The sequence below is a fragment of the Pithys albifrons genome, chromosome 5 (assembly GCF_047495875.1).
Source record: "Pithys albifrons albifrons isolate INPA30051 chromosome 5, PitAlb_v1, whole genome shotgun sequence".
Taxonomy (NCBI): Eukaryota; Metazoa; Chordata; class Aves; order Passeriformes; family Thamnophilidae; genus Pithys; species Pithys albifrons.
The window spans coordinates 30,674,657-30,701,250 of record NC_092462.1 but is presented as its reverse complement, the minus strand read 5'-3'; the positions used below and the strand labels follow the sequence as shown (position 1 = coordinate 30,701,250).

The following is a 26,594-nucleotide window of genomic DNA, read 5'->3' as shown; positions in this document are numbered from 1 at the left end:
TTTATTTTTGTAACACCTACCTGTAAAATGGAATTATCAGAATACATCCATAGGACCAGATTATTATGTAGCTTCCTTTAGTGGTCTGGCCCTAAATCTTGTTTCTTCTACTATTTACTCTAGTTAGCTGTTACATACAAATACTGAAATTCTGTGTTCAAATGCTGTGAACTTGGGCAGGCGTTACAGTTTATACTTCAATGTACTTCTAATAAAAAAGGCAAGGAACCCAAGCCAAACCATATAGCAAGCATTTGTTACTGATATCAAAAGGACAAGCAGTGAAGTCAGCAAAAAATGAAATTAGTATTTTAGTATTCCAATTTGCCCCTTCTGAATACGCATTATAGTATATTTAGTTACATGGTCAAACTTCACTTTCCCACCACAAGATTCAGGAAGCAAGACAGATGTTCAGCTTTTAGCTGAGTCTTCAGATATTTGCTGTGAATCACCCAAACTTTGTTTTGACCCTGAAAATAATATGTGTGTGTGTATGTGTGTTTTAATGAGGCTGACTGCTGTGCAGTAGGTTTGTTTCTGCAATACTCCCTTGAGGGAATGGGCAACTAAAAAGACACAGCAAAGCATGCACCAAATTTGAAGGTCACTAAAAACAGATGACAATTTGATATAGCCTTAAAATATCAAAATATCACGAGAAGAATCAAGGCAGCATTATATGATATGGGATAAGAAATTTAATGAAATTTTATACTAAGCATCAGAAAGATTTCTGTAGAGATTGAAGTCATTAAGGAAGAAGAAGGAAAACCCAAATGTAGAAAGTGACAACTGCCCATTACAAAACATATTTTATTGAACAATCCAGCTCGTAATATAACAACCATCTCTAATTTCTGACTCTCAAATAAGGTAGGTAATTTAGGGTTAGAAAACAGCTCAGGTGATCTAACTGAACATAATCCCAAGGATTATGTTCTCTAAATGGTACACAAGTAGAAAATCATATCACTCACATGCAGCTCAAAAACACTTTAAAAATCTGTGAATAATTTTTATTACAAGGTTTTCCTGTGAAGCAGCAGCAGTAACTTTTATGTCTAGCTGAAGGCCTTTCATTGCCTGAGATTCTTTATTGCCTTCTTACACTAAAAAACGTAACTTCCTGCAACTTGTTTTGCCTTTACACTTTCCTGCACTCTGGATCAAGAGAAATGCTCCCCAACCTTTTTTTTCCCCCCTTTTCTTTTTTCCCTTAAAGTTGGTAAAATTCGATTCAGCTTTGAAAAAGACCTTAACTCCCTCAAATGACATTGCCATTTATTCACTCCTACATTGACAGCAATAATCTGCACTACCTGTGCAACAGTAATGGACAAAACATATAAAGAGGCAGAAACTTTTTAACTGAAGGTCAAGTACAAATTAATTTTGAAACACGACTGTATATTCCCCTCCAATAGCACTAACCTCACCAACTCGCTTAAGTGGTCATGACTCCATCACACAAGTTCACATAAACCTTCCACACACTTTAATATACCCCCTCAAAAAAAACAAAACCCTCCAACAAACAAATGAAAGACAAGGGCATAACTGAAGTAACTAGTTATTAAATTTCTCTCTCTTTCCCTCTTTCCAGGCTATTACTCTCCGTGTTGCCAGCTAAAGTAGTTTGCACTAGCATTCAAGCTGTGATTTGCCTGCTTGTGCCTGATATTTAGGAACATGTTCACTGTGACTGCTTCAAAAAAGGCTCCTCAAGCGATTCAGTGCAATGCTCACTACAAGGGTACCTCAGCAGTTAAAATACCTGACACTACACATCCCTCTGCTGTCACTATCTGCCTAACCTCATTCATTTTTACAGCTGGAATCAGCTGGAATGTGTCTTGTCCTCAGGAGAGCAGGCAGCGAGGGATTTACAGCAGAGTAACTAACCTCAGGCCTCAAGTTTGCATATTGCCTGGCATACCATTACATCCTTGGGGAAAGATAACACAGCTGACAAAAAATGTCACAGCCCCTCAAAATAAATAATTTCTGTCCCGATTTGATGTGTGCTGCCAACCCTGTTTATGTTCCTGGCTTCCTCTCAGAACATTTCTAAAGCTGTGGACTTTGTTAGAAGAAAAAGGAAAGAGGAAGATTCAGCCACATATCTTTTCAGAAAAAGCCCTGGGCCTGTTCCTTGTCACTCTGTAACAGCATTTTGGCATTACAGCAACTGAATATGCAGTGGTGCTGGGGTAGCAATGAAAGAGCCTAATAAATAAAACATGGCAGTTGCAGTAGAGAAAATTCAATAAAATTTCATGCATGCTTTCATTTTTCATGCTAAGGATCAGAATATTAAGTACATTCAGTGCCCAGTTTTGTATTAAGTATTAAAGTCACTCATCATTCCTTGTATTCCATTAGAATTAGAAACTCCAGCCAAAGCCCAGCAGGTCAGAGACAGTACAGTCAGTCAACACTGTGATACCAAACTTCCCTGCAAGTGACTATTAAGTGTCTCCAATGAAATGCTTAAGTTCTAAATAGATAAGACAAAGTAAGTACCTGTTTTGCCAGCATGGAACTGAAGCTAAGTGGGATCCACAGACCACTCATCCTACACACACTCTAGGGTTCAGGACAAGTTACAGAATTGGTATGGTTCTATAAAAAGTGCTGCTAATATTAATTCTAAAGCATCAGAGTATTTTAATTATAGGATTGCTTGTTAACTGCTCAGCTGCTGGCGGAGTAAATATCAATAAACCCCCTCATACATAATAGAACAGAACATGAAAAGAAATGGCCTGTGTACCTGTTTTGTATCGCTCAGCTTTAAAAAGAAAAGCTAGTCTTTGACTAACCTCTGCATACCAGATTTTAAGCTAAAGAAGTGCAGACCTTGTCGTGCCAAAGGCCACTTTAAATAATATACAACTTACGCATTTCTTCAACAACATCTGGATCACATTCTCTGTATTTGTCTATTTCTGCTTTTAGCTGCTCTTTTTTCTGCCGAAGGGCAGCAAGTTCCTCCATTAGAGCTGCACGTTCTGCCTGAAGATTAACAGTACATTGGGAGATACAAAAAATACAAGCATTAAAAACAGTAATTATTGCATAGAATTTTTTTCAAAACTTAAAGATACATAAATTTTATAACTACTTTCACTACTGTTTTCCGTCAATGAACCACTTGACCATTTTATTTTATTACACAAAATTCTCAGTGACACTGGTATCAAGTGGAAACTGGACGGAAAAAAAATTAAGGCCAAAATAGTTAAAAAAAAGAAAAATTTTCTACAACCTTTGAACTGAACAAAGTTTGACAAATTCCAAAGAGATCTCTTAATCGTGGGCTTAAAGATTTAACAGTATTTAGGAATGCTATTCTTGTAATTAAAGACAGCCTTACAGAAAAACCTACCGTCCACTCTTCCACAAATTGAGGTACTGTGTATGAACACCCTCTGAATTTATTTTTCTTCTTTATTTTTCCACACCATTTAAGAGCAGTGGTTTCAAAAATAAACTCAGATATTTATGACCTGGTATTCCTAGTTGGGACTGTACACAGTATCGACCAGATGTTCTACCAATCAATAAGAATCTACAGACACTGACTCACCATGAGCTCTCCCACAGCCAACTCAGCACATACTTCTAATTCAGTGTGTAGTTACAAACACTGTAACTGGCTGATATTCAAATAACTCATGCTAGGGCACTGGGTAGCCTAAAGAGCCAGACAGCAGGAGTTTGTAAATGACCAGGTTTTTACCAATGGCAATCTCCATGGCAGTTCAGCAGCCTGAGGTGTTTGTGGGGATGGCGTTTTGTTTAGGTTTCGGTTTGGGTTCCCACCACGGCCACCACCAAACTTCCATATTGCCAGTGCTTTTGCCAGCGATCTGGATTCAGCATGTTCTGAAAATGCAGAATGAATGGAAATCAAAATTTCCAGATGCTGAGATATGGCTGCAAGATGCTCAGAGACCTACACTGTGATCTAGATTTTTCAGGACTTCTCCCTGATGTATAATCAGGAACCAAAATGTTGGAAACATCAGCTGGAACAGCATTCCCAGGACAAACAGCTTTCTATAGGGCAGGCCACATTCTGGAGTAGCGCAAATCTGGAACAGTCCATTTGGAAACATGACAAGCACAACTGTGTGCGAAACCCACCCACGATTTCCTGATTACAGTCCATTGTGAGTGAGTGGTCAGGATGTGCAAAGAATCACTGTTAAAGGTACTGGCAAAAAGCAGGTTTCCACTGACTTTGTGAAAGTGAGACTTTAACAGAGTTCGATGGCAAGGGTCACTCTTACTTACTAGATAAAGGAAGCGTACATGGGGAAAACCTGGAGTGTTTCTATAAAAGTTTGGATTTGAAGATTTGGCACTTTACTACAAAATTCAATTCCTTCTGAAAGCTTCTGCCTGTCCCTGTTTTATGCATTTATTTATTGGAGATTTAAACCTCTTTGGACTGAGCATCTCAATGTAAATCAGCAACTCAGAATACTGTATCAACTATTTCTAACTAATATGTTGCTTCATACATACAGTAAACATAAAGCCTAAATATTACTTTGCAGTGTCAACAGCTTCAGAGTGCAAAGAGTACCAGGCTTACATGGCCGCTCAGAACAGTAATTTAGCAATCTATATCACAACAAAGTTTAATAGAAAAATCCCAACATCTAGGTTTGTAGTTACTAGATTTGGCAGTTCAGCAACCATTGGCAACTTTGGTACATACCTCTGGGTAGTTAAAGTTTTAAGATATTTTTAAATCTAAAAATACCTGGAAGGACTACATTAGTATTTAGAAGAAGTGCATACTTGTAGCCCGATTTCCTTGTAGGATTCCTCCCCCCAAAGCAACTTACAGTATCTTCACGTCCAATTTTTGATTTCTCGATGCTTTTTTGCAAAGCCTCTTTCTTCTGGCTGCTTTCAGCAAACTGATAAAGGAAACAAAGAACAGAATCAAAACTTTCCAGTAACATGTATTAAACATATCAATAAAATGTGTATGCATAATAATATATTTAAATAAACAGGGGATATACCCTTTTAAGAGAGATATACAAAAATATGCAATAAAAATAAACAGAAAATAAATACAAAAGCACCAAAATATAAGTCTGAGGAATTTCAGGAAGTAACTTAAGGTCTAAGAAATTTTCACTCTCATGGCACATAATCTTGAATGTTCAGCATGGGACCAAAATTCTATTTCATACCATAATCTGGCATCTCTATGCAAAGGACTCCATAACATGGTGCTTTTCCAGTTCTCCCTATTCAGTGGAAGCAGTGACAAAAGCTGCAGCAGGTCCACCTGCTCAGCTGCTGATACTTGTGTTCCCAAAGTCTGCTATGCCATTGGCACGGGCCCAATCCCTTTTACATGCTGGTGAACAGAAGCCTCTGTAGCTCAATGGCATATAAAGCCGTGGCCCCCTTTTACTGTGCTCCCTCACACTGTTAGACCTCACAGAGTTCTCTTCCTTCAGGCCTGAGGCAGAGGAATCTCACCGAAGTCACATCTCACAGGGCTGGTGGGAATTCCTTCCACTTTTCTGATACTCCAGGAGAAAAAAATTCACAAAGAGAGGTGTCCTAGTTCAGCAGGAGGGACCAGCTAACCCTGTGTGGGGGTGATCAAAGCTGTGTATTCTACCCCCTCTATTCATTCCCCAAGGACAATGGGCCATTAGCAGCAGCTGCCCAGGGAGCCATTATCACCTTCACACCCAGCCTGAGGGGGGCGGAGCTGCTAATGGGCCATCAACAGCTCAACACCCCCTGGCTCCCAGAGTCAATCACCCATTGTGTGAGTCCCCGCCCAGGGGGAGGGACTGAGTGCTCCCTGAGGGTACATAAGTGGTGGGTAAGAAGACCTCGGGTACTTCTCGTCGGATCCAGAGCAGCAGCAGGACCTCGACAGCAGGAGATCACCGCTCTCGCCCAGACCACAGCCCTCGCCTGCACCAACAGGTCTTTCTTTTCCTTTTGCTCTGGACTTGGGGGAGCCACAGGGGTCTCAGCACAAGGGCAAACAAACCCCCTTGGGTTTGTGCCCCAGGACACTGGGTTATACTGCTGGGGTATTGTGAGTTGAAAGCAATTTCCCTTGTGTGTCAGTGTTGCTATAATAATATTATTATTAAATTTTAGCTCTGACTTATAATCTCTCTCGTGGTGAGTTCATTCTCCCTTGCTGGTTCACCTTCAAACCAGCACAGAGGTCTCTCTCCATTAACTTGCCACTCAATTTTGAACCAGGCCCTTCCAATTTAGTTGGCAGTTTTCCAGAGATACTTTGGAAATTCTTAAGCTGAGCAGGACGTATGACTTGCCCCTCCAGGACACCATACTCAGCATCAGACAAAGCCCCTCAAAATACTAAATGAGATGAATAAGAATGCAAAACTGCCACAATTCTAATAAAATATATAGTTTGAAAACCACTTACTGCATTAGAAAGCAATACAAAAGGAAAAACAAACAGGAGAAACAATAGCATGCTTTCTAAATACATTTTGGTTTAGTTTCAAGATGCTCTGAACACCAGTCAGGTAGAATATTAATATATAAGACTAATTGTGAAAACAACAAAGAGGGCAGTCAGAGCCCAGGTTTTATTCTGCCCTACCCCAAAATCCCTCACATGAAGCCTACACTTCTACATTCCCTTCCTTACTGAGCATCTCACTGAGCAGAAAAGAATTCCTAGGTATTTCTTGCAGTCCCTAGCCTTGAAAATTTAACCATATTGTTCATATTATGCAGCTGAAACACCAAGACCACATTCATACAACACAAACTGAACAGGTTTGGAAATAATCACTTCTCAATTTATATCAAAATTAATGTTCAGTCTGTATTTTAAGAAATACATATTAAAAGAAAACACATGATAAATATCAGGCAGAGCTTTCTGCCAAGTCTTGGAGATCAGTCAGAACAGAAAAGCCAGAGAAGAAACTCCATACTGGTGGCCCATATAGATTAGGGCCCAGCCCAAATGCAGCTCACTGAGTTTAGTGGTTCCTTTTATAAATCAGTTTTTAAAAAATAATTACTCTTTCTGTGTTCATGCAAATGTGAGCATACATACAGATAAGAAAGTCTCCTTTCTAAAACAACATTTTAGGGGTTTTTTGATTCACATAGAAAATATACGAATGGTAGGATATATATAATTTGAGGGAAAGTATATCCAGTTGTTTAGTTATTGCCCTCAGTGCAAGTAACCACAGAGGCAGTGTAGGTTTCAGTATGTGGCTTGAAGCACACCAACATTTCAATATTGGTACATAGCTGAACAGTTCTCCTGCTGGGTTTTCCATAAAACTCCTAAAAAATTAGGTGTGTTAGTCCCCACATTATGCCATACTAAACATAGGTACATATACAGTTCAGAAGAGGACAAATACTCAGATGCAGTTCACAAAGCCCAGGGAAGACAAACACTAGAGCACATGTCATTTGGCACCTCTGAAGAAAGATTTTTTCTGGAATGAAATTTGCAGAGGGGGCAGAGAGGCCAAGAAGCTTATCTAGGCCCTTACACCACAAGTACAAAGCAGAAGCCAATGTTCTCTGCAAGGCAGACCATAAGGGCATTGCTTTCCCTGTCTTGGTCACACTCAAAGTTCTTAGGGAATGTTTCTGCCTTCTCTAAAATGGATGCACAGAAGGCGCTCTCAGGGCATTGCAAAACATAAAAGCTGGTTTCCAGCTAGGAAGCACATTTCCTAGAATGGCATCTTATCATTTTCTTGAGTCTCTATATTCTACATCACTCAATTGTGAGAGATAGTAATGACAAACTGTGGGAGATAAAGAAATTTCTTAGATTTTGACATGCACAACATGAAGGGTTGTCATGCCATAAGGTTAGAAGACCTTTGTCTGCCTAAAAGCAAAAATGATTTTTACACAATCTTTTTTAAGATTTTGCTTTCTTCTCTCACAGATTTTAAATTTTTGGGTGTTTCGGATTTTTTAATTCTTCTCACAACCAAAAAATTTCCAAAAAAAATGACCCCACAGCTCTTTGTGTATTATTTGGAAGTCACAATGGCTATCCCCATGACAACAGACAAAAGATGAGGATAAGGAAAGGAATAGCAGAAGGAGGCAAGATATTGAAGAAAAACTAACATAGGACAAGCATACAGATGGCCAGGGTCTGTGCAAGGAATGACAAACCTAAATGCAAAGAAGTACAGTAGCAGATGGAATATTTCAACCCTTGGAGCAACCTTGGGACACTTTTCAAGGTAACTGGCAAACAATTTCTCAAGGAACATTAACCACTCAGAGAAATCTGACCCCTGCCAATAGCAGTGAGACTGACCCAGTAAAAAAGATATTGTTGCTCCTCTGTCTCTTGAGAGAGATGTGTGGTCTGACACATGAACAACTTTCTGCCACAAGTCTAACTGACCAGGTATGGAAAAGAAGTACAGAAAGTTCCATGTCTCCAGTCTGTCTGACTGACATGCAAGGAAGTAGTAGAAAGCTGTTCAAAGAAGGAGGGGAGATTAAATAATTAAAAATTAAGAAGTTAGAAAGATTCTCTACAAGAGCATTTTCAGTGTTTTCAAAACACAGTGGGAGCCTGCAAGAAGTCAGTTTAATGAAGAAAGTAACTAACATCTATAAAACAGGAAAGCTGGGGAACAGCTCCTTTAATTTTACAGGCCAATGTGATCAATTAACTGACACTGACCTCGCTTACACATTAATTCAATCCAAACTCCCCAAGGGGATGATTCTTCCTACTTTGCAAAGGCCTAAATGTTAGGCTATACATTTGAGCTGCAGTTTGTGTGTGCAAAGTGCTGATGGTTATCATCAGTTCCATCACAGGCCTTGAGGTCTGGTTTGTGTGGAAGGATACAGATTAGACATCCACACATAATTTACAATACAATATGAACAAATTAATACTGGGGTTCCACTTCAGCAAGTCAGTGGTGCACATCTGGAAGAAGAATGGTTAACCCCACCCAACAAACAACAGCAGCAGTTTCAGTCCTATTCCTTCTCAAAACCTGCCTGATAGACTTTTATCCTAGAATAAAAAACTAGAATTGTTTTTCTCCACTTGGTCCTATGCCTTCTGGTTCCCTGTTCTCAACCACTGTAACCACCAATAACCCACCAGACATGTAGCTTGTCTCCCTAGCGCATTAAAACATCTACAAAGCTCGTATAAGCCATGCAAACACAGAGCCTGAGTGTGTTCACTGGACAAGGAGCAAACCAAAGTCTCACAGGGTAACTACCAAGTGCACTCACAGCTGTCAGCCCACTGTCATTATGGTCTTAAAGAGAAATACCATACATTTGGTTTTCTTTCAGCCAAAACACTCAACCAAAAATGGTATTAAAAACTGCTCTCACAGCTCACTGTGGAACTACAGCAGAATTAAAGACATCCATTTTTCAGTTGTTTGTGACTTGCAAAGTTATTTCCTTTGGGTTTGAAGTTCACTGTGCTTTATTTCAGGCTAAAGGCAAGGCTAGTTTGCTTTTGGTTTAAACAAAAGCAGGCAAAGAGTTTTAGGGTAACATTTGCTCTAGATAGGTGTATTTCTTTCCTATGTTAAAACTAACCCACTGCTGAAAAACTTAAGTGGAATTGACAGAAGGCATGGAAAGCAAGTACTTCAAAGCATTCCTCTAGATGTTAAAGATAGATAACAAAAAATTTAAGCCAAAAAGCAGACCAATAATATATAGAGAGCAAAAATGCAAAGATTAACAGCCAAAGAAAAATCTGAAAATATTGAAAACAGACCTGTTGTGACAGAAGAAAGGCATAGAACATTGCTAAAAGAAACCACTCAGCAATTGCTGTTGACTAAAGCAATAAAACTTCCAAGAGGAAGACAAATCCCAAAGGGTAACAGACTGTGATGCAGAGCTGCTTTCTGCAGTGCTACACTAGGTAAGCATACACACACTTCTTTTTCATTTCACAAGCACACACTTCCCAGGGCCTCCAAACACACAATAAGCAAACTACTCAATCACCTAATTTTGGTCTCAGCAGAGTGGAGGGCACTGCTGTGACCTGCACTACTGCAGCTCCTGGTCTGCTCTCAGGATGCCAAACCACCCTTGAAATGCCAGCTCTTCATATAACCCACCCCAGGAACTGAACTAGAGTAGGAGCAGCTCCCAGGTCCACTGGGACATCAGGGATGTGATATACCCTTAGTGAGACAGCAAACATACACTTGCTATGCAAATAATTCAAGGATCTATTTTTTTTTCTTTTAAGGTTTGTGAGAGAAAGAAAAGCTGCATGCAAGGTCTTACCCTGAGTCACTCAAAGTCGTTTCAGCAATATCAAGTAGAGATTCGTGTGCTGGGACTTAGAAGGAGCAACTAAGAGACTGCAATAGTTCAGGAAATACAGGTAAGAATAAAAGTAGAGATCAAAGCAATATAGAATAAGAGTTTTAAGTCAGAAACTGAAAAAAGCAAGATTTTTTGAGCAAGAGAACACCATAAAATGAATGTAAAACACACTGTAGAAAATAAGAAGAGTTAGGGCCAACCATATTGCTGTATTGAGAGGAACATTTTTATTCAACCCTAATTTTGGGAGTCAAATCCTTACTTGGGGAGTCAATTCCTGATTTGGGGAGTCCATTACATAATTTGAGGAGTCAAATCCTAAATCTCCCTCCATCAAAACACCTTCATACATTTTGGTTTTATACTCCGGTTTTCTCTTTTTTTTTCCTTCTTATTCCTCTCAGAAAGGAAAATGCTATGAAGTGAGACCTCTATAAACTTGCATCCTGCAAGTTTATTAATGCATGCATGCTAATTTTCTAAAATACAATATGCTTTATTAATCACATTACAAGATTTTAAGGTAAAAGTCAAAGTTCAAATTAAATAGGATTACAACAAACTGTCTCCACCAAATCCAGCTTTGAAAATAGTATTACTTCTGCCCTACCCCCAGACTGGAAGCTCCTGGTGTTAAAGGAGAGACAAACTTCCAGATAGCACAGACCATCCAAGCCTTTGAAGGTTCTTGGGACACTGGCTCTCTGCTGATAGTGCTGAGCTGACCCTCACCCTTGGCATGCCCACTGTGGGGCACAGGGGACCTGCAGTGCTGCACCTGTGCCAGACCCCACTGGGCTTCTGCAGTGAGAGCCGCCTGTTTACTCCCAGTTTCTTTTCATTTCAAATTAACAATTTCATTACACTGTCAGGGATGGAGTCAGCAGCCAGTATGCAAGGCATCTTTGAAAAAGTAAATTGTGAGATGATGTTACCTAAACAATTCAGTTTCACAGAAAACAGTTTGAAAAACCCATTGTTTTTTTCCTGCATTGGATCAGAATGAATGTAATAGTCACTGCTGGGGAACAGTGACAATATATCCTTTTAAATACAATAGGAACCTTCCCTCAAACCTATTTTATAATCTTTAGAGTTACTAGAGAGAGAACTTTTTTTTAGAAAAACACTGCTCTTAAATCACGCCAGTTTTGCCTTATGCTTATCAAGGAAGGAAAGGGAAACCAACACTTCACAGCTGCCATCAAGCTAGTTACATATTAACAGCTAGTTAGAGGAAAAACATGAAATTCAGCTAATGAACACCAAATTACAGAAGCCTCTGCATTTTCAGAAGTCTGCCATGGCAGCCGTAACTAAGCATATTCTCCAGGGCTTTGTAGCATGCCATAAAACATAATTCCAGAGGCTCTAATAAGTTACGGCATTAGAAGAGTATTCTCTGCTGGACATTTTAGAACTTACTACGGTCAGAATAATTTCAAGACATCCCCATTTTTCAAGTGCAAGATGCAAAGAGGTAATAAAAACCCTGGACTGCTCAAATAAAATTTTATTAGCATTTTCCAGGAGACTAATGCAGGGAATAAAAGCTTTATAGGATCAACAAACAAAGGGGCATGGATACAATCAACATATTTTCGATGTTTAAATGATGCAAATTCTCAGTCTCTTGTTCTAAAGGGAGCTCTTAACTGCTCCAGCTCCCTCTGGTTGGTGTGAAGTTAGCTAGTAGTACCATACCAGCTTTGCAGTAGGCCCTTTATGAGTCTAGTCCTCTAGTTCAAATAAAGTGTACAGATGAGTGAGTGAAAGCCTGCAGGCTGAAGATAGGGAGGGGTCACTAATTGCCTCCGTTGGGAGAGTCATTACCATGAAAGAGAGAAAAAAAAAAGTGAGGCAGAATTAAATGGGATCACCAGCACACTGGGGCTCCAGCCTATCAAAATGGCCAGGCCAACCCAAGGAAGACTGACTGACTGACTCTCTTAAGGCTCATGGATGGGCACCTCCCTGTTGCACCGCTGTGATGTCCTTGTTGTCTCGACAGCGGCCATCTGTAATCCAAGTGTATGGGACCTGCGGGCTAGCCCGTAGGGGGTGGAATGTCAGGTCTCGAGGCATCCAGTTGATATGCTCAGGTGGTGCTCCTCTCCATGAACTTGAGGGTGTTCGGACGTTACTGACTGGGCTCAGCTGCAGATGGTTGCACCTCCTCGCTCGTCCCGCTGGATGCCTGCAAGGGTAACCAAGTCGACCACTGCCCCAGGCTGGAGAGGTGGCGTTCTGTCACCTCCTCCCTTTCACTGGCCTCGCCACCCAGTGATCGTACCCTTGGTGAAACAAAAGCTCTGGCAGCAATCATCTGATTGTCGCCCGGCGCCCTGCCCACGGGATGACAAAGTTGGGAACCGCCGGCAGTTGCTCGAGAGGGGAGCACTGTCAGGTTCGAATCCCTCATACCAGACGGGCGTTTGCCCTGTCGTGCGAAGTTTTGGCCAGTAGCACGATGATTCCAGGTCAATTGGTGGTCTAAGGTCACCATAGACCACCACTGGAGGTGGATATACGCCTGGTTGCCGAGCCGGGGTTTGTTGGGAAGGACCGCTGGGGCCAACCCCATCAAAGACCTCTTACTGGTTGTGGCGAAGAGGTGGTGGAGACACATGTCACGTATTGTTGCAGTATGCATGCCGTCTCTCACTTATGGATGGGTTTTTCCGGACGCAGCTACAATGCAGGGCAAAACGCGGCCACCCGTAATCCTAGCTAAGGGACTCGCAGAGGCTTGCCCCCGAGGCGTGGAGAATGTTCAGGTCCAATTGTGGCAGCTACTTTGCAGGGCTGAGCGCGGCCACCCATAATCCTAGCTAAGGGACTCGCTGAGGTTTGCCCACGAGAGGTGGAGAATGTTAGGGTCCGATTGTAGTGATGCTTGGTTGAGCTCCGCTCCAAAGCTTGGGGTTCGCTTGGATATCTGTACAGTGCTGACCACTGTGTACCCTCCGCCCCTGATCTGCCCAGGAGGGGTCAGGGAAGGTGTCATGTCTGGAACAGCTCTCCCTCATGCAGGTGCCAGGTAGTACCCTCTCCAGCAGATGTGGAGGTGCAGCGGTTGTGCCTCCCTCTGGGCCCCCACCCACGGGGTGGTTAGCTGGGTAAAAGTCGGCAGATGCTCTGGGAGTAGCCCTGCCTGACTCTTGAGACTCCCTACCGGCCGGGTGTGATCTCGATGCCCTAGTTCGGGGGCAAGCCTGGGCTGACTCTGTGTTTGCCTCCAAGGATGCTCCACGCTGGTTGCAACCCAGACAGCGTTGAGGGGGAGAAGGCACAAGCAACTCCAGACCCCAGACTTTGGTACTGGTCACATCCACTCCCTTCAGTGGGATTCTCATGATAATTACAACAACACCATGACGTCGTCACGGAGATGGAGGAGACGGGTGGACGGGCCACCCTTACTTAACCCGGAAAAGAGATATATGCCCTGCATGTATCTGTATAATAGAAAGCTAAATGACATGTCCTCAAGATGGGAAAAGGGAGTTCCAGCATGAAAATGCGAAGACTGCTCTAACAGCTTAGTCAACACACTGGGATCCTGCCTATGTATTACAGAATCACAGAACGTTAAGGGTTAGAAGGGACCTTAAAGATCCTCCAGTCCCAACTCCTCCTGTCATGGGCAGGGACACCTCTCACTAGACCAGGTCTTGCAAGGCCTTATAATGGGCATTGAAAGAGAGATCTCTTCAGCAATTAGACTGTTATTTTTCCTGGAAAGGGACAATTTATTACACTTTCTGCAACCTAGTAAAATAAAATTGTAAGCATACATATGTCTAAATCAATGAATGAGAAAAATGCCTAGCTATGTAATTCCTAACAGAAGTCACATGCATTATTTGAAAAAGTTCTGACACACCTCTCTGGTTTTAGAGGACAATTCTTTAACTATGCTACCTACTCCCTAATATTAGTAAAATACATATGAAAAAGACAGCACTAAGCTTTTCTAAAAGGTAGTTCTGCAAAGCTTAAGATTATGATAAACCTTAAGTCACTTCATGCCTGCAAGTCCTGTATTTTCAATAAATGTTCTAAAAACATACTGAATACTGAATTACTACAGCTTTTCAACTGATCCTAATGTGAAAATCTTACGCTCAAAAAATAAACTAATACCCCGATAACTCGGAGAGTCAACTGGATCAAGGAAGAGGCTGCTCAGACTGAAACAGGGTGGGCAGCAGAAGTTTCTTGAACTTGTCAGTGGTCTCAAGCAGACTCTATTCAGCAACTTCCCATGCAGTAATCCAGTCACAGCATTTAAGAAGAAAACATATACCTAAAAGGATAGAAATAAACCTGAGCTGCATCTTCAAAGAATTTTCTGATGGCTAAAACTCAATATTTTCTGTGTGCATTCGAAACAAACAAGATTCTCTTCTTTTAGTTATGCTGTCAAATATCTTCAGGAGAATTCAAGCCACATTACTCACAATATGATTATTTTTTTCCATTAACTATTTTCAATGTGCATTCCTAACATAAGCATTTCCTAATATAGCATTCCCTTAGGTTTGGGGTTTTTTTAACTAAAATAAATCCTTTTGCTTTTCATATTTCAATGCTTATAAATACAATCAATTTGATACACATGATGTCACTTTATTTCACCATGCTATTTTGGGGGGCTTTTTGGTCTGGGGGGGGTTTAGGGTTTTTTGGTTTGTTTTGAAGGGTTTTTGGTTGGTTGGTTTTTGGTTTTTCAACCTAGCTGCCAAATGAGTGTTAGGATGTACTTACTTCTAAATACTTCCTTTGGCTCAATATATGAGTCATGGGAAGTAAAAATCCCTCCTCTTACCAACCCCAGGGCAGGGATTTAAGGAATGAAACATCAACTAATCCTTTTTATCTTAACTAACACTGGTCCAAAGCAATGCTTAGTGGGACAAAAAAAATTGCCAGAAACTCAAGTCTCTGTTGCTCATGGGTATTTTGATGTGAGTACAGAGAACTGTGCATAAAAAAACCTGAGCACAAAAAGTCCATCCTCTATGCTGCTCTAAAAAGATTCTGTTCAATCTTTGTTGCAGTGCAAGGTGACACCATCCTGCTCTCAGTAAAGCCACAGCTCTGATACTGTTTGCTGTTAAACTGTTTCTTGTAAGGCCTAAGAATACAAAAGATTAGCGTATAAGAAAGCAACACTGTGAGAAACAAGGTGAGATAAACAACAATAACACAGGGAAATGAACAGTTTTGAACTGAACAGTGAAATGAACTGTTACAACACCAGGCTGAGAAAAGGAAGCAAACTGGTTGTTTCCCCAAGCTATTGGACTCACAATTCCCTCACAGTTACACTAACAACCACAATTGAAGTACTTGGTATTTCAGGTTTCTATCTGTTCAAAGTACTGCATTATGGTGTGCTAATCCTCTATACAGTTCAAGCATATATGCCTGTCATACTCAATGCCAGACACTCTTCGATGTCACCAGGAACCACTGAAATTACCTCTGCCTCCCTCGGGCCCTGCAGTGTCAGCACCAAACCTGCCCTGTGCAACTCCAGCCCAGACACCTCCAGTCACACAGGCTATGGCACACAATGTGCTGGAAAATGAGTCACTCCTTACGGCTTCTGAGGGTCATGGTTTGCAGACTCATCAACCCTTCTGCAAAAAAGGTCTTGCAGTTACTCGTTACCTCAATAAATGCTTAATTCAAGCCACTGCAAAGCAAAACGCAAACAAGCATTAAATCACCTTACATAAGGCAAGTGTTGCAAGTGTTTTACTCATGACACAGATGAAAAAATGAAAGAAACTCTAAGCTGCATGTATTTATACTGAGGCTACATCACATCAGAAAGGTTTCTCCTTTCCTGACTCACTGATACATCATTTCCTACCTGATAAAACTGTCATCAAGCTTTGGGTTGCACACATGTCTTCTCTTCTTTAGCAGGTAACATATCCTTCTCATTCATATCCCTTCTGTAGCAACACACACAGCAGAGCAATGCAAAAACCAAATATGCAAGAGGGCTAATTCTACATTAGCACAAACACATTAGCAGCTCTCGCTCAAGACTGAGCATGGCTGTCATTAATACGTTGGAGCTGCTCATCTCCTCATTTTATGTAGGCTATGCAGTCAACAAAATGCTGTGGAAACACCAATAAATTATGATCTTTCTGCTTACACTGAAGAGCTCAAATTCTTCATTAGTATAATAGAACACCCAAACTTCCAGTATTATGTCATGTTGAGAATAAACATCTCATTTTTTCCAACTATAACTGATTATAGCTAATTCAAAGCTTCAGAATCCAACAGGAAAATATTGATAAAGAATAAAACCACATCCTTTTGCGTTTTCGTATGGAAGGAAAAAAACACAACCTAACCATCCTGTCAGTAAAGCTTCCACAGTTCTCTCAACAGATGAGAGTCTCCACTTATAAACATGGTTAAAACAGTATTTCTCAGTTCACACCCTTGCTATAGTTTCACCATCTCATAGCTGTACCCATCTCATCAAATGCAACTTCCACATGCAAACAAACCAAATGTGTGTATAAACCCATCTAACCACAACATAACTTCCAACTTCTTTCACTTTTTCAGCGATCCCCTTCACAGCTGCATAAGTATAACCAAGAGATGAAAAACAAACATCTGTCAGAAGGCATAAACTTTTAAGAGCAAAACAAATCAATACAAAATCCATAGGCAGCTACTTAGCAATTCTTACTCTGTGAGCCATTGGAAAAAATGCTACAGAAACTGAAGACATTTGCTGTCCTTGCTTTTCAGAAAAACAGGAAGAAGCCAGAACAGCAACTCTGGGTTAGAGGGCAGCAGCAAGATCCTAATCCTAATTAGATCAGAACAAGTTTGCCATATATATAAGTTCAGGGGTTAGTGCCCCTCTCCAAATGCCTGCCCCCCACAAAAGCAAGCTGAAAGATGGGGTCAGGGAGGGAAGCTGTCAAGAAACTTTAGCATTATTTTTAATTGTCGTATCTCTGCACAAAGGGATCACACTAATGATGTCATAAATCCTTAGGGAAAAAGAAATCTAGGGTATACAGAACCCCTGTGAAGTGCAACTGCAAACATCCAGACAAAACTGGCTCACTCTTTGTAATAAATACTGTCAGACTTCTTTGCTACTGAATAAATTGGGGTGTGGGTTATTAACCAATAAAAAAACTGCAACAAAAGAATCGTTTCAAGAACAGCTCCTAAACAAGCCTCCCCACAATTACAAGTTCTGTAAGATGGAGCATGCTCCGAGCAGGTTGGCTAGAACACGATGAAGGACCAACATATGCAGGCAAAAGGTCCTGTAGCAGGCCCAACTTGTCAAACATAAGCCTCAGCACTGAATTAATAGGAGAATTTGCATAATGGAGAAGACTGCGCTGTTCCTCTACATGACTTTCAAACGTCTTAGTTCAGCATTAGGGATTGCTCCTCTCCCTTCACTATTTACCCATGCTCTCAGCAAACAAAGATTTCGCCTCTTGGTAATTAATTGCAGTATGAACTGAACTGCTGGATTTTTAAACATGCTTTAAGGCAGCTTGATTGTAGCTTTTAACTGCTGAAGAAAGAGACTAACTCATGGAGACAATCAATCTGGACAAGGCACAGAAAGAAAACATGTCTCTCAGCATGCCACAAGCTGTCTATGGAAATGATCAAAGGCAAGATGCAACAGAAATGGTACAATAGCTGACTTTTTCCTCTGCTTTGTGTGTTCTGACGAGAAGTTTTGTGATACTCAGTGACTGGATTTAGAAACCCTTAAGAAAATCTGTATGTGTTCACATCAAGAAGACTACAAACACCAAAGAAGCTAATTTGGACTCACAAACAGAATCTGTTATCATCTTCTAAAAATGTTCAGGCACCTAGTCATTGAAAATGCCACCTTTCCACTGTGTCAACAGAGGAGTTATTTTCAGCTAGTAAAAATGCTTTCTCCTGAAATGCTGAAACACTTCCAGTCTAAAAAAGAGCGTGTTTACCAAGAGCATGACTTGGTTTGCAAATAAGGGTCTGTAAATAAAACTATTTCTTCCAACTGGAACAGTTTTATGTCGCAAAAATGTTCATATCAGCATGGTTTACTTCCTACACAGAAATAACCATAAAATAACATTACAATACAATAACTACATGCTTGTTATAATTTCACAATAAAAGATGGATTTGTGTTTAATAATGTAAAAGTACATTTAAAGCAGTATGGTGTATTTTTATAGACAGCCCCTGGATATTTATGGTGGAGCACATTACCTGCATTCTGCAAGACATTCCAAGGAAGTTACTCATCAGGGTCTGCCAGAGACCTACTTGACCAATTATCTTTAAAATTCATGATGGGACTAGGCCCAGGGACAGAGACAACCCATCAGCTTCTTCATTCAGCTACTTGAGTATAATATGGAGCATAAGCAACAACAGAATATATCCAAGAGCAATTCATTTGCATTCAACAAGACAGTGGCACTTGACCATTTGGTGAACAAAGCAGGAATTTTGGCATGTATTTGTGCAATTGCTCAGTGGGCATTTATGTTCTGGCAGAGTAAGCAGCCTGGTCTAAAATGTTCATCAATATACTAGTAAGTTGAATAACATTACTAGGAAATTCAGTTCCAAGTCAGTGCAGAGTTAAACTGATCTCTTGTTTCAGACAGATGAAACTTCACTGGAGTAAGAATCAGTGCATTGTTACACTCAGTCCATAAAAATTAATTTAAGCCCACTTGTGTCAGGTTAAGTCCATGCCTGAAAATAGTACAACTCTATTCAGTTAAATCAAACTCCTTTTTCAATTCAAACCAGGGAAAAAAGTACGTTTTTTTAAAAATTATTTTGATACAATTGTACAAATATAATGAAGTAGCTGAAGTTGACAACATTGTACATAAAAAGGCAGTGATACCAGAGCTATGTACAAAGAAAATAAAGTCTGTAAAAATGTTCAGATGCTGCCAATAATTTTGCATTAATTCAAATGATTCTTTGATGAAAGAATATAATGCTAATAAACATGGGAAAAGTTGGCAGTGCTGTGGTGCACCACACCACATGGTCTCATAAAGCTAGTTTGTTTATCTTGTTATTGTATACTCCTGTTGCAAACGAACAGATAAATAGATGCTTTCCCATTCCCATTAGAAAAAGCAAGAAAGACAGTTCCTAAAATGCAGGAAAGAACTAGACCAATAGAACAGCAATGTTGCAACAAAAGATGCCTTGCTCTTCTGCAGAAGAGCCTCTCCTTCCCCTCTGCTCCACCCTGGTGAGGCTATGTCAGGAGTGCTCTGCCCAGTTCTGGGCTCTCCAGTGCAAGAAAGACAAGCAATTACTGGAGAGGGTCCAGGGCTATGGTGATGATGAGGGGACTGGAGCACTATTCTTAAGAGGAAAGGCTGAGGGAGCTAGGCCTGTGCAGCTGGAGAAGACATGACTGTGAGGGGATCTTATCAATACAAATACCTTAGGGGTGGGTGTCTGGAGGATGGAGCCACACTCTTTTCAGTGGTGCCCAGTGACAGGACAAGAGGCAACAGACACAAATAGGAAGTTCCATGTAAGTAAGAGGAAAAATTTATTTCCTTTGAGGGTGACAGAGCACTGGAACAGACTGCCCAGAGAGGTTGTGGAGCCTCCTTCTTTCAAAATCCACCTGAATGAGATCATGTGCAACCTGCTTCAGGTGAACCTGCTCTAACAGGCAATTGGACTCAATAGTCTGCAGAGGTCCCTTCCAACACCAGGCATTCTTGGATTCTGTGATTCATGACCAATTTGCTCTTCTCTCCTACTAAAAGTGCAATAAGAGATTACAGAAGTGCTCACAAATTAAGCCACCAATAAAAGCAGGGAGGAAAGCACAACGGCAATAACTAGAAACCACTGCCACATTTACCAAGGTTATGCATTTCAGCACTCATGACTTTTACATTATTACCATATGATGGCCTACATTATATAAGAAACAAAACCATATGCTACCTAAATATTTAGAGTCCTTAAGTGACACTTTGCATCATGAATAACATGCTTTCAGCAGCAAGTAGACAAAAAGTGTTCTCAAGCTCCAACAAGAACTTCCAAAATTTTTCTGACATGATAGGAACGTAATGAGAACCTCCTACCACGTGTAACAGATAATTCCTACAGTAAAGTTGCTGTGTGTGGGCATGTACATTTGTACACAAGAGATATAAACAAGAATGACAAGGGGGTATAAGAAAAAGCAAACCCATTCAGGTAAACAAGTATTTTTCATAAAATAAATTTACCTGAGACTCTAGCTCCTCCAATTTACGTTTTCTGGCATGAAGAGCTTTACTTGGAAAAGCCCAGAAATAATTAGAAGTTCCAATTCTATCACTGTCCACCATGCCATCATCCACTAGGCTTTGCAGAATCTCTTTCACTGACATCGAGGCTAATAAAAGCAAAAATATCAAATTAGAACTGCATAGCATCTAAACTAGGGAGAATTATGCATACCACAAGCTACCACCTACAATCATCTGTATGAATATTTCACTCTAATGTCAGCTAGCTGGAAGATTTAAAGACACCATGCCCAAAGCTTCCCTTGAAGGGACGAATCTCTTTGAAATCAGCAGTCTGTTCAAACAGACTGTTATTCTGCACATCTGCTAACAGATGTTTGCAAAACACCACTCCAGGGTATCATACAACATATATGCATATTACAGTACAATACCATAAACACATGAGAGGTGCTTGAGAAGTTGTCTTGCAATCTTAATTCTGATATGGATTAATTTACAATTTCTTGATTAGGAGTAATTATATTTCACTTTGTAATGCTTATCAAAGCATCTAATAGCAGCAGAGGCACTAAAAGGCATCTGTCTACACACTTGGGAGGGGCAGATTCTACTTTTGATTATATTCAGTTGTAATACAGAAATTCATCTGCAGTCACAAGGATCCAAAACATTACTGAACACAAATGATCATTTGCACATTGATCTGTGGTATAATTCACCATTTTAAAAAATTATGCCTGTTTAACAAAGCGAAGTACTTCAGTGTTTCCTCAAGTGTTGCAGATATAAAGACTTATGAGCTCATTTATAGTTTTTGGTATCTGATGTTCAATTTCAGGTCTAAAAGGGATCCCAGATCAAGAAGATCCATATTTTGGAGCATTTTTGGAGGGGAACAGCTCAACAGAACATTGTCCATGTATACTTGGACTAGCATTTTAAAATAATTCTGATATGACAGACAGAGATTTAAAACCTGAGTGCACATAATGATTTCCTACATCGAAAGTCGCTGCAAGTCGGGCAGCTTAGAGCCTAAGAAAGCCCCCATCCCATGTCACTTTCAACACTACAGACCTGCCACTGACCAGTTTTCCATTGTAGCTATTTTTTCTGTTATTACAATCACAAACCTAAAATTGTAGCCAGGAAAATTTACACTGTATGACCTGTCCCAAAAATGATTAATGGCTCAAAAGAAACAATTTTTATAAACACTTACTAATCCCTTTTTCTTTTGGGGCAATCTTCTCTATATCCTTCAACTGGAACACATCTTTCTGTGCAAAACATGAAAGGTACTTTAGTTCCAAATGACAGCATCATCTAAACCTGAGTGTTTTTTACACTAAATCAGGGCCAACAATAGCAAGTAGGAAATACAGTGTATGTCTTGGTTTTGCTGAGGAATAGGCTGCACTTTCCTCAACAGAATTGGAACATTCTTGAGAATTAAATAATAAGAAAAATACAGTATTGTAACAAGCCCTGTTTTTCCTTTGGTAAAGTCACCATATTTTGCCTCATTAGACTGTAAAACCCTTAGGGGAGACAGAACCCAGGTTAGATTGTCAGCACCAGATGCACCACATTGTTCAAGCACTCAAGAGTCACAGTATTTCTTTTAATAGGTGAAACATGGTGTATTACATATGCCACCAATACAACTGTAGCTCTTCTTTTGGATCTCCGGGTTTCTTCTCCCAAGGGACATCTTCCAGGTCTGATCTCAGCTTTTGTAACACTCAGATTTCTTCTTCCTCCCATAAAATGCAGTGAGATACTTCCTAATCTCCTACTGTCCCACTTTTGGTAACAGACAATGTGAGATAATGTGCATAGGGAGCACATGAATTTAACACATCTGTGCATCTTCATGCCTTGGCTCCACCTGGGAATGAGCCACCTGAACAGAAGCTGAATGAATGAAGCTTTGTCCCTGTAATTTATACACAGATGACACAGGGCATCAGTGAAATGCATACTCTGATATAGAGTTCATCTACAGTTAAGCTCCTTTTAGGGCATGTTTTCCCACCAAAGTCAATGCAGGAAAATTACAAGTTACTTACTGTTTCAAAAAAGATCTCCATCATGCGAGCTCTCTTCTCCTCAAAGCTCAGACCTTTTTTCTTGGACTAGGACAAGAAAAAAACAAAAAACAAACAAAGACATTCAGCCATTTGAATAACTAATGGCTACTGAGAATTCAAATCTATTTACCTCTTAGTTACATTTGCCATCCTTTAAAATACCTTACCATTAACCCCCAACTTTCTTTACAGTCCCTACACCAAGCTCATTCACCTGCTACCTATTAAATGGAGGGACCTACAATCTATGTTTGGAGCTGACCTTTCACACAACCCAACCTAGCTCCAGCCACAAGGTTTCTTGACACATACCAATTCCAAAATGTGTATTTATACCAAACTCACACATGTGTTTAATAGTCCCTAGAAAAGATAAGAAGCAATATCTTTTGGGGGTTTCTTTATAATTGTTTTCTAGCTTTTAATACACAGTAGTGTGAGATGTAGGCCATAAAAGTTTTTTTTCAGGAGATAAAGAGCAGTTTGAGGTATGTCTTCCTTCAAGTGTCCTATCAAGCTTTATAATTTAAAAGTCGTATTTTAAAAGGTTTGCTGCTTTTATTTCTTTTCTCTCCAGCTGTGTGATCAAGTAGTAAATAACATACATTGAACTAAAAGCAAAAAGAGTGACTCACAAACCGCTACCAGCAATACCAAACGGAGAAATAGCCTCCTCTGATCACTTTCAGAGATGCTATTTTGACATGCCCCTTGTATAATCAGGATATAAAAGATTTCACATAGAAATGGAGTTTTCGTAACAGTGTATAGCACAGTCCTCAACAATCTGAAAATAGCTGCCATAATGTGAATCCAAAAAGTTTCCACTTGCCCCACTCCCCGCCTCACAGGCCATGTGCAGCTACAAGAAATTAAAAGAGGGACAGAAAGAACAATATAGGATGTTGGCAGAAAAAAGTCTTGCTGAAAAAAACACAAAAGACATATATATTATTGCCCTTGAGTCAATGGAAGTGGGTATTTTAATAACGTGGTGCTTTGAGAAAGACATGGTTATGTTTCCAAGTGTTGACAGAAGGGAATTAATACCATTTTTAGTTTTTAGCAGCTGCTTCCTCCTTAAATAAATCACACAATAGGGCAGCACAACATTTAAAACATGCACCAAGAGCAAAACGGACAGATTGATTTAATTTTTGAAAATTAATGTAAAAACTAAGTTTTGCAGCTATAATAACAGAGACAGGAAGCAAAGCAATTCAATATCATACTTAACAAAAGCATCATTATTGGTTTTTTTTAAGTCTCTTCCCTTCTGCTTTAGCCAGTGATGCTCTACATCACACTGATGTCACAACCGTCTCCTATGACGTCACTGTATCTCAGGATTGGAACCGGGAGCCGCCACACACATGCAAGTACGAGAATTAACAGAACGCAGGCTGATTAACTTCCACCTCCCAGCCTTCCCAAACAGCCCTGGCACCGCCAGCAGCAACAGGAACAAAACCCGTAGGGGGACGACGTGGAACCGAAGCGGGGTTTCCCGAAGCAGGTGTGTGTTTGTGGCCCCATCCCTCAGCGCCAGCTTTCGCACCGGTACTCCAACAACAAAGCCACGAATCAAAGCGCGCTCTTGATAAATGCCATTAACTTTCACGTCGATTTCTCTCTCCTCTCTCACGGGCAGGTGCTTCCCCCCACAAACACAAACCACCCGCGGCACATCCTGTGGGTGCTGTGAGGACGCTCGGGCACATCTGCGGTGCCCCTGCCCGCTCCCACCTCCCCAGGCCGCAGCAGAGCTCAGCCTGTTCACACTCGGGCCCGAGGCGCGGGGGAGAAAGCAGCGGGCACCGCGCCCGCACATCGGGCCCGCGCCCGGGGCTGTGGCTGCTCCTCCAGGTGCCGCCTGACTTGCACACCGAAGGCACAGCTCACGCCGCGCTGACGCTGCGCCCCCAAACCTGGCGAGGCTGAGGGGAGCGGGGCTCCCCATAAGCTGCCCCGCCGGGGTTCGTCACCCGCCCGCTCCCGCAGCAGCCCTGCAGCCTTGGCGGCCGCCCGGCCACGTCTCCGGTGGACAAGGCGAGCAGGAGGAGGAGAAGGAGGAGGCGAACGGGAGGGGGAGGCGGGCGAGCGGGCGGCCCCGCTTACCATGTCGCGGTTTGATTTCGGCGCCGCCGGGCGGGAGGCGGTGGCGGGAGGCGCGTGCGCAGCGCCGCCTGGCGCGCGCCCCCCAGCGGCGCGCGGGAGGAGGCGGGGCCGCCCCGAAGCGCTGAGCGGCGCAGGAGCCACGGTCGGGCCGTGTGTTCCGCCAGCCGGATGGCGCCGTAGAGCAGAACCAAGCGGACAAAAAGAACGTCGTTCCCGGTGGTCTGGAACGACGTGCGCTGCACAGCTGGCCTGTTAGAGGAACCGCGTGACGTGGAGAAATAAACGCCTTGCTGCCCCTGGAAATGAAGGGCCTGAGCACATCTGGTGTCGCTTGAAACAGAGCTCTAGCGGCTCTAATTACTTACAGCTTGTTTTAATTATTACTTATGCTGTAAATCACTTTCTTTCAGCTACTGCAGTTCTAAGAAATTGCTTTGCAACAGCAGTGGGTTCATATCTGCCATAGTAATTGTAGAGTTTAAATTCAAGCACGTGAAAACATGCACGCTGAGATGTGCAGGCAGTCCCCGTGAGGATTTTCCATGCCTTTTGCATAGTGCCCCCTTCCCTGAAATCAGGTTCTTTTCCACACAGACCTGGCCTATGGTCCTGTTCCTCTTGTGTGCACTCGTGTATCGCTAAAAACAAAATGCAAGTTAGAAAAGACATTATCAATACAAAGCTTAAGGTTCATACGAAACACAAAGCTGCTTGTTCTTTCATTCTCTCTTGAGCATCGCATTTTCATTTGCTAGCTTGCAATGAGATCTGTTGGTACGCCTCCTCATATGCTGTGAGGGCTCATATTCTGTTTTCCTGCTTTTCCCTGCCTTTGGCCAGCCCTCAAAGTATATCCTTATGCTCTCTGTGACTGTTCTTTCCCTCCTGTCACACTCACCTCTGCTGCCCGAGGGCTGGGCCATTTCCTGCTCCTTCACAGCCTGAAATAAAACTGAGCTCCACTCTGTTTTTCAACTGCTGCCAAACAAATGGTTGTTGTAACATTTGCCATGGGGTTTTCTCCAAGTGAGACCTGTGAGTGGCAGAGTGGATGTCAGAGCTGAACATGCTGCTGGAGGAAAAGGAAGGGGTTTCATAGGGACACTCACACTGATGTGGGCTTGGGGGGCATATACTTCGTGTCCACTGTTCAGCGCACATGAGGCAGCAATGCTCTCCCCATTATACCTGAAAGTAGACGGACAGCAAACACCTGGGTCTCACCCCCAGGCAGAGCCAGCACATGGCTGGAGCACACACCACAGCTGGAAGGCATTCCTTGTTTCAACAGTTGAACGTGATCACAGCAGCCAAGACAGCCCATCCGTCACGGAAACATTAGGTCGTGCTCTCAGGGGATGGTGGGGTAGGTGGCTCAGCACGTTTTCTCTGCCATTCTCCCTGGGGACAGCCAGGCTCAGATGCCCTGAGTGTGTTGACAGCCCTGAAGCCATTTCATGGCCATATCACTGGGTCCCATTTGCTCTGTAGTACGAGGTTCCCTAACACCTCCCGCAGTACCAGATCAAAAATATGTAGCTGAAAGACCCCAGGGTTAAAGAGATCCTAAGCAGAAGGGGAACACACAGCAGTATCTCATGCTGTGTCATTTGAGGGTAGTTTTCTACTACTGGGTAAAATGGAATGAATGACTCCTGAAATACAGAAAGGTCTGACATTTTAAACGGGCTTCAGAATGTCTAAATGTGGTATAGCA

General features: G+C 41.7%; 1 protein-coding gene across 1 annotated transcript in view; it reads right to left on the bottom strand.

The window, feature by feature from the left end:
* MND1 (meiotic nuclear divisions 1) overlaps positions 1-24,926 on the bottom strand; it is a 39,143-nt gene extending 14,217 nt beyond the window's left edge. Inside the window, exons 1-6 of the mRNA XM_071555147.1 lie at positions 24,878-24,926; positions 22,739-22,804; positions 21,889-21,946; positions 20,661-20,809; positions 4,863-4,937; positions 2,904-3,018 (exon numbers count right to left, since the gene is read on the bottom strand). Of these exons, the coding sequence (XP_071411248.1) occupies positions 2,904-3,018; positions 4,863-4,937; positions 20,661-20,809; positions 21,889-21,946; positions 22,739-22,804; positions 24,878-24,880 (466 nt within the window). The 5' untranslated portion in view covers positions 24,881-24,926. The remainder of the gene's footprint in view (positions 1-2,903; positions 3,019-4,862; positions 4,938-20,660; positions 20,810-21,888; positions 21,947-22,738; positions 22,805-24,877) is intronic.
* Positions 24,927-26,594: the final 1,668 nt, after the last annotated feature.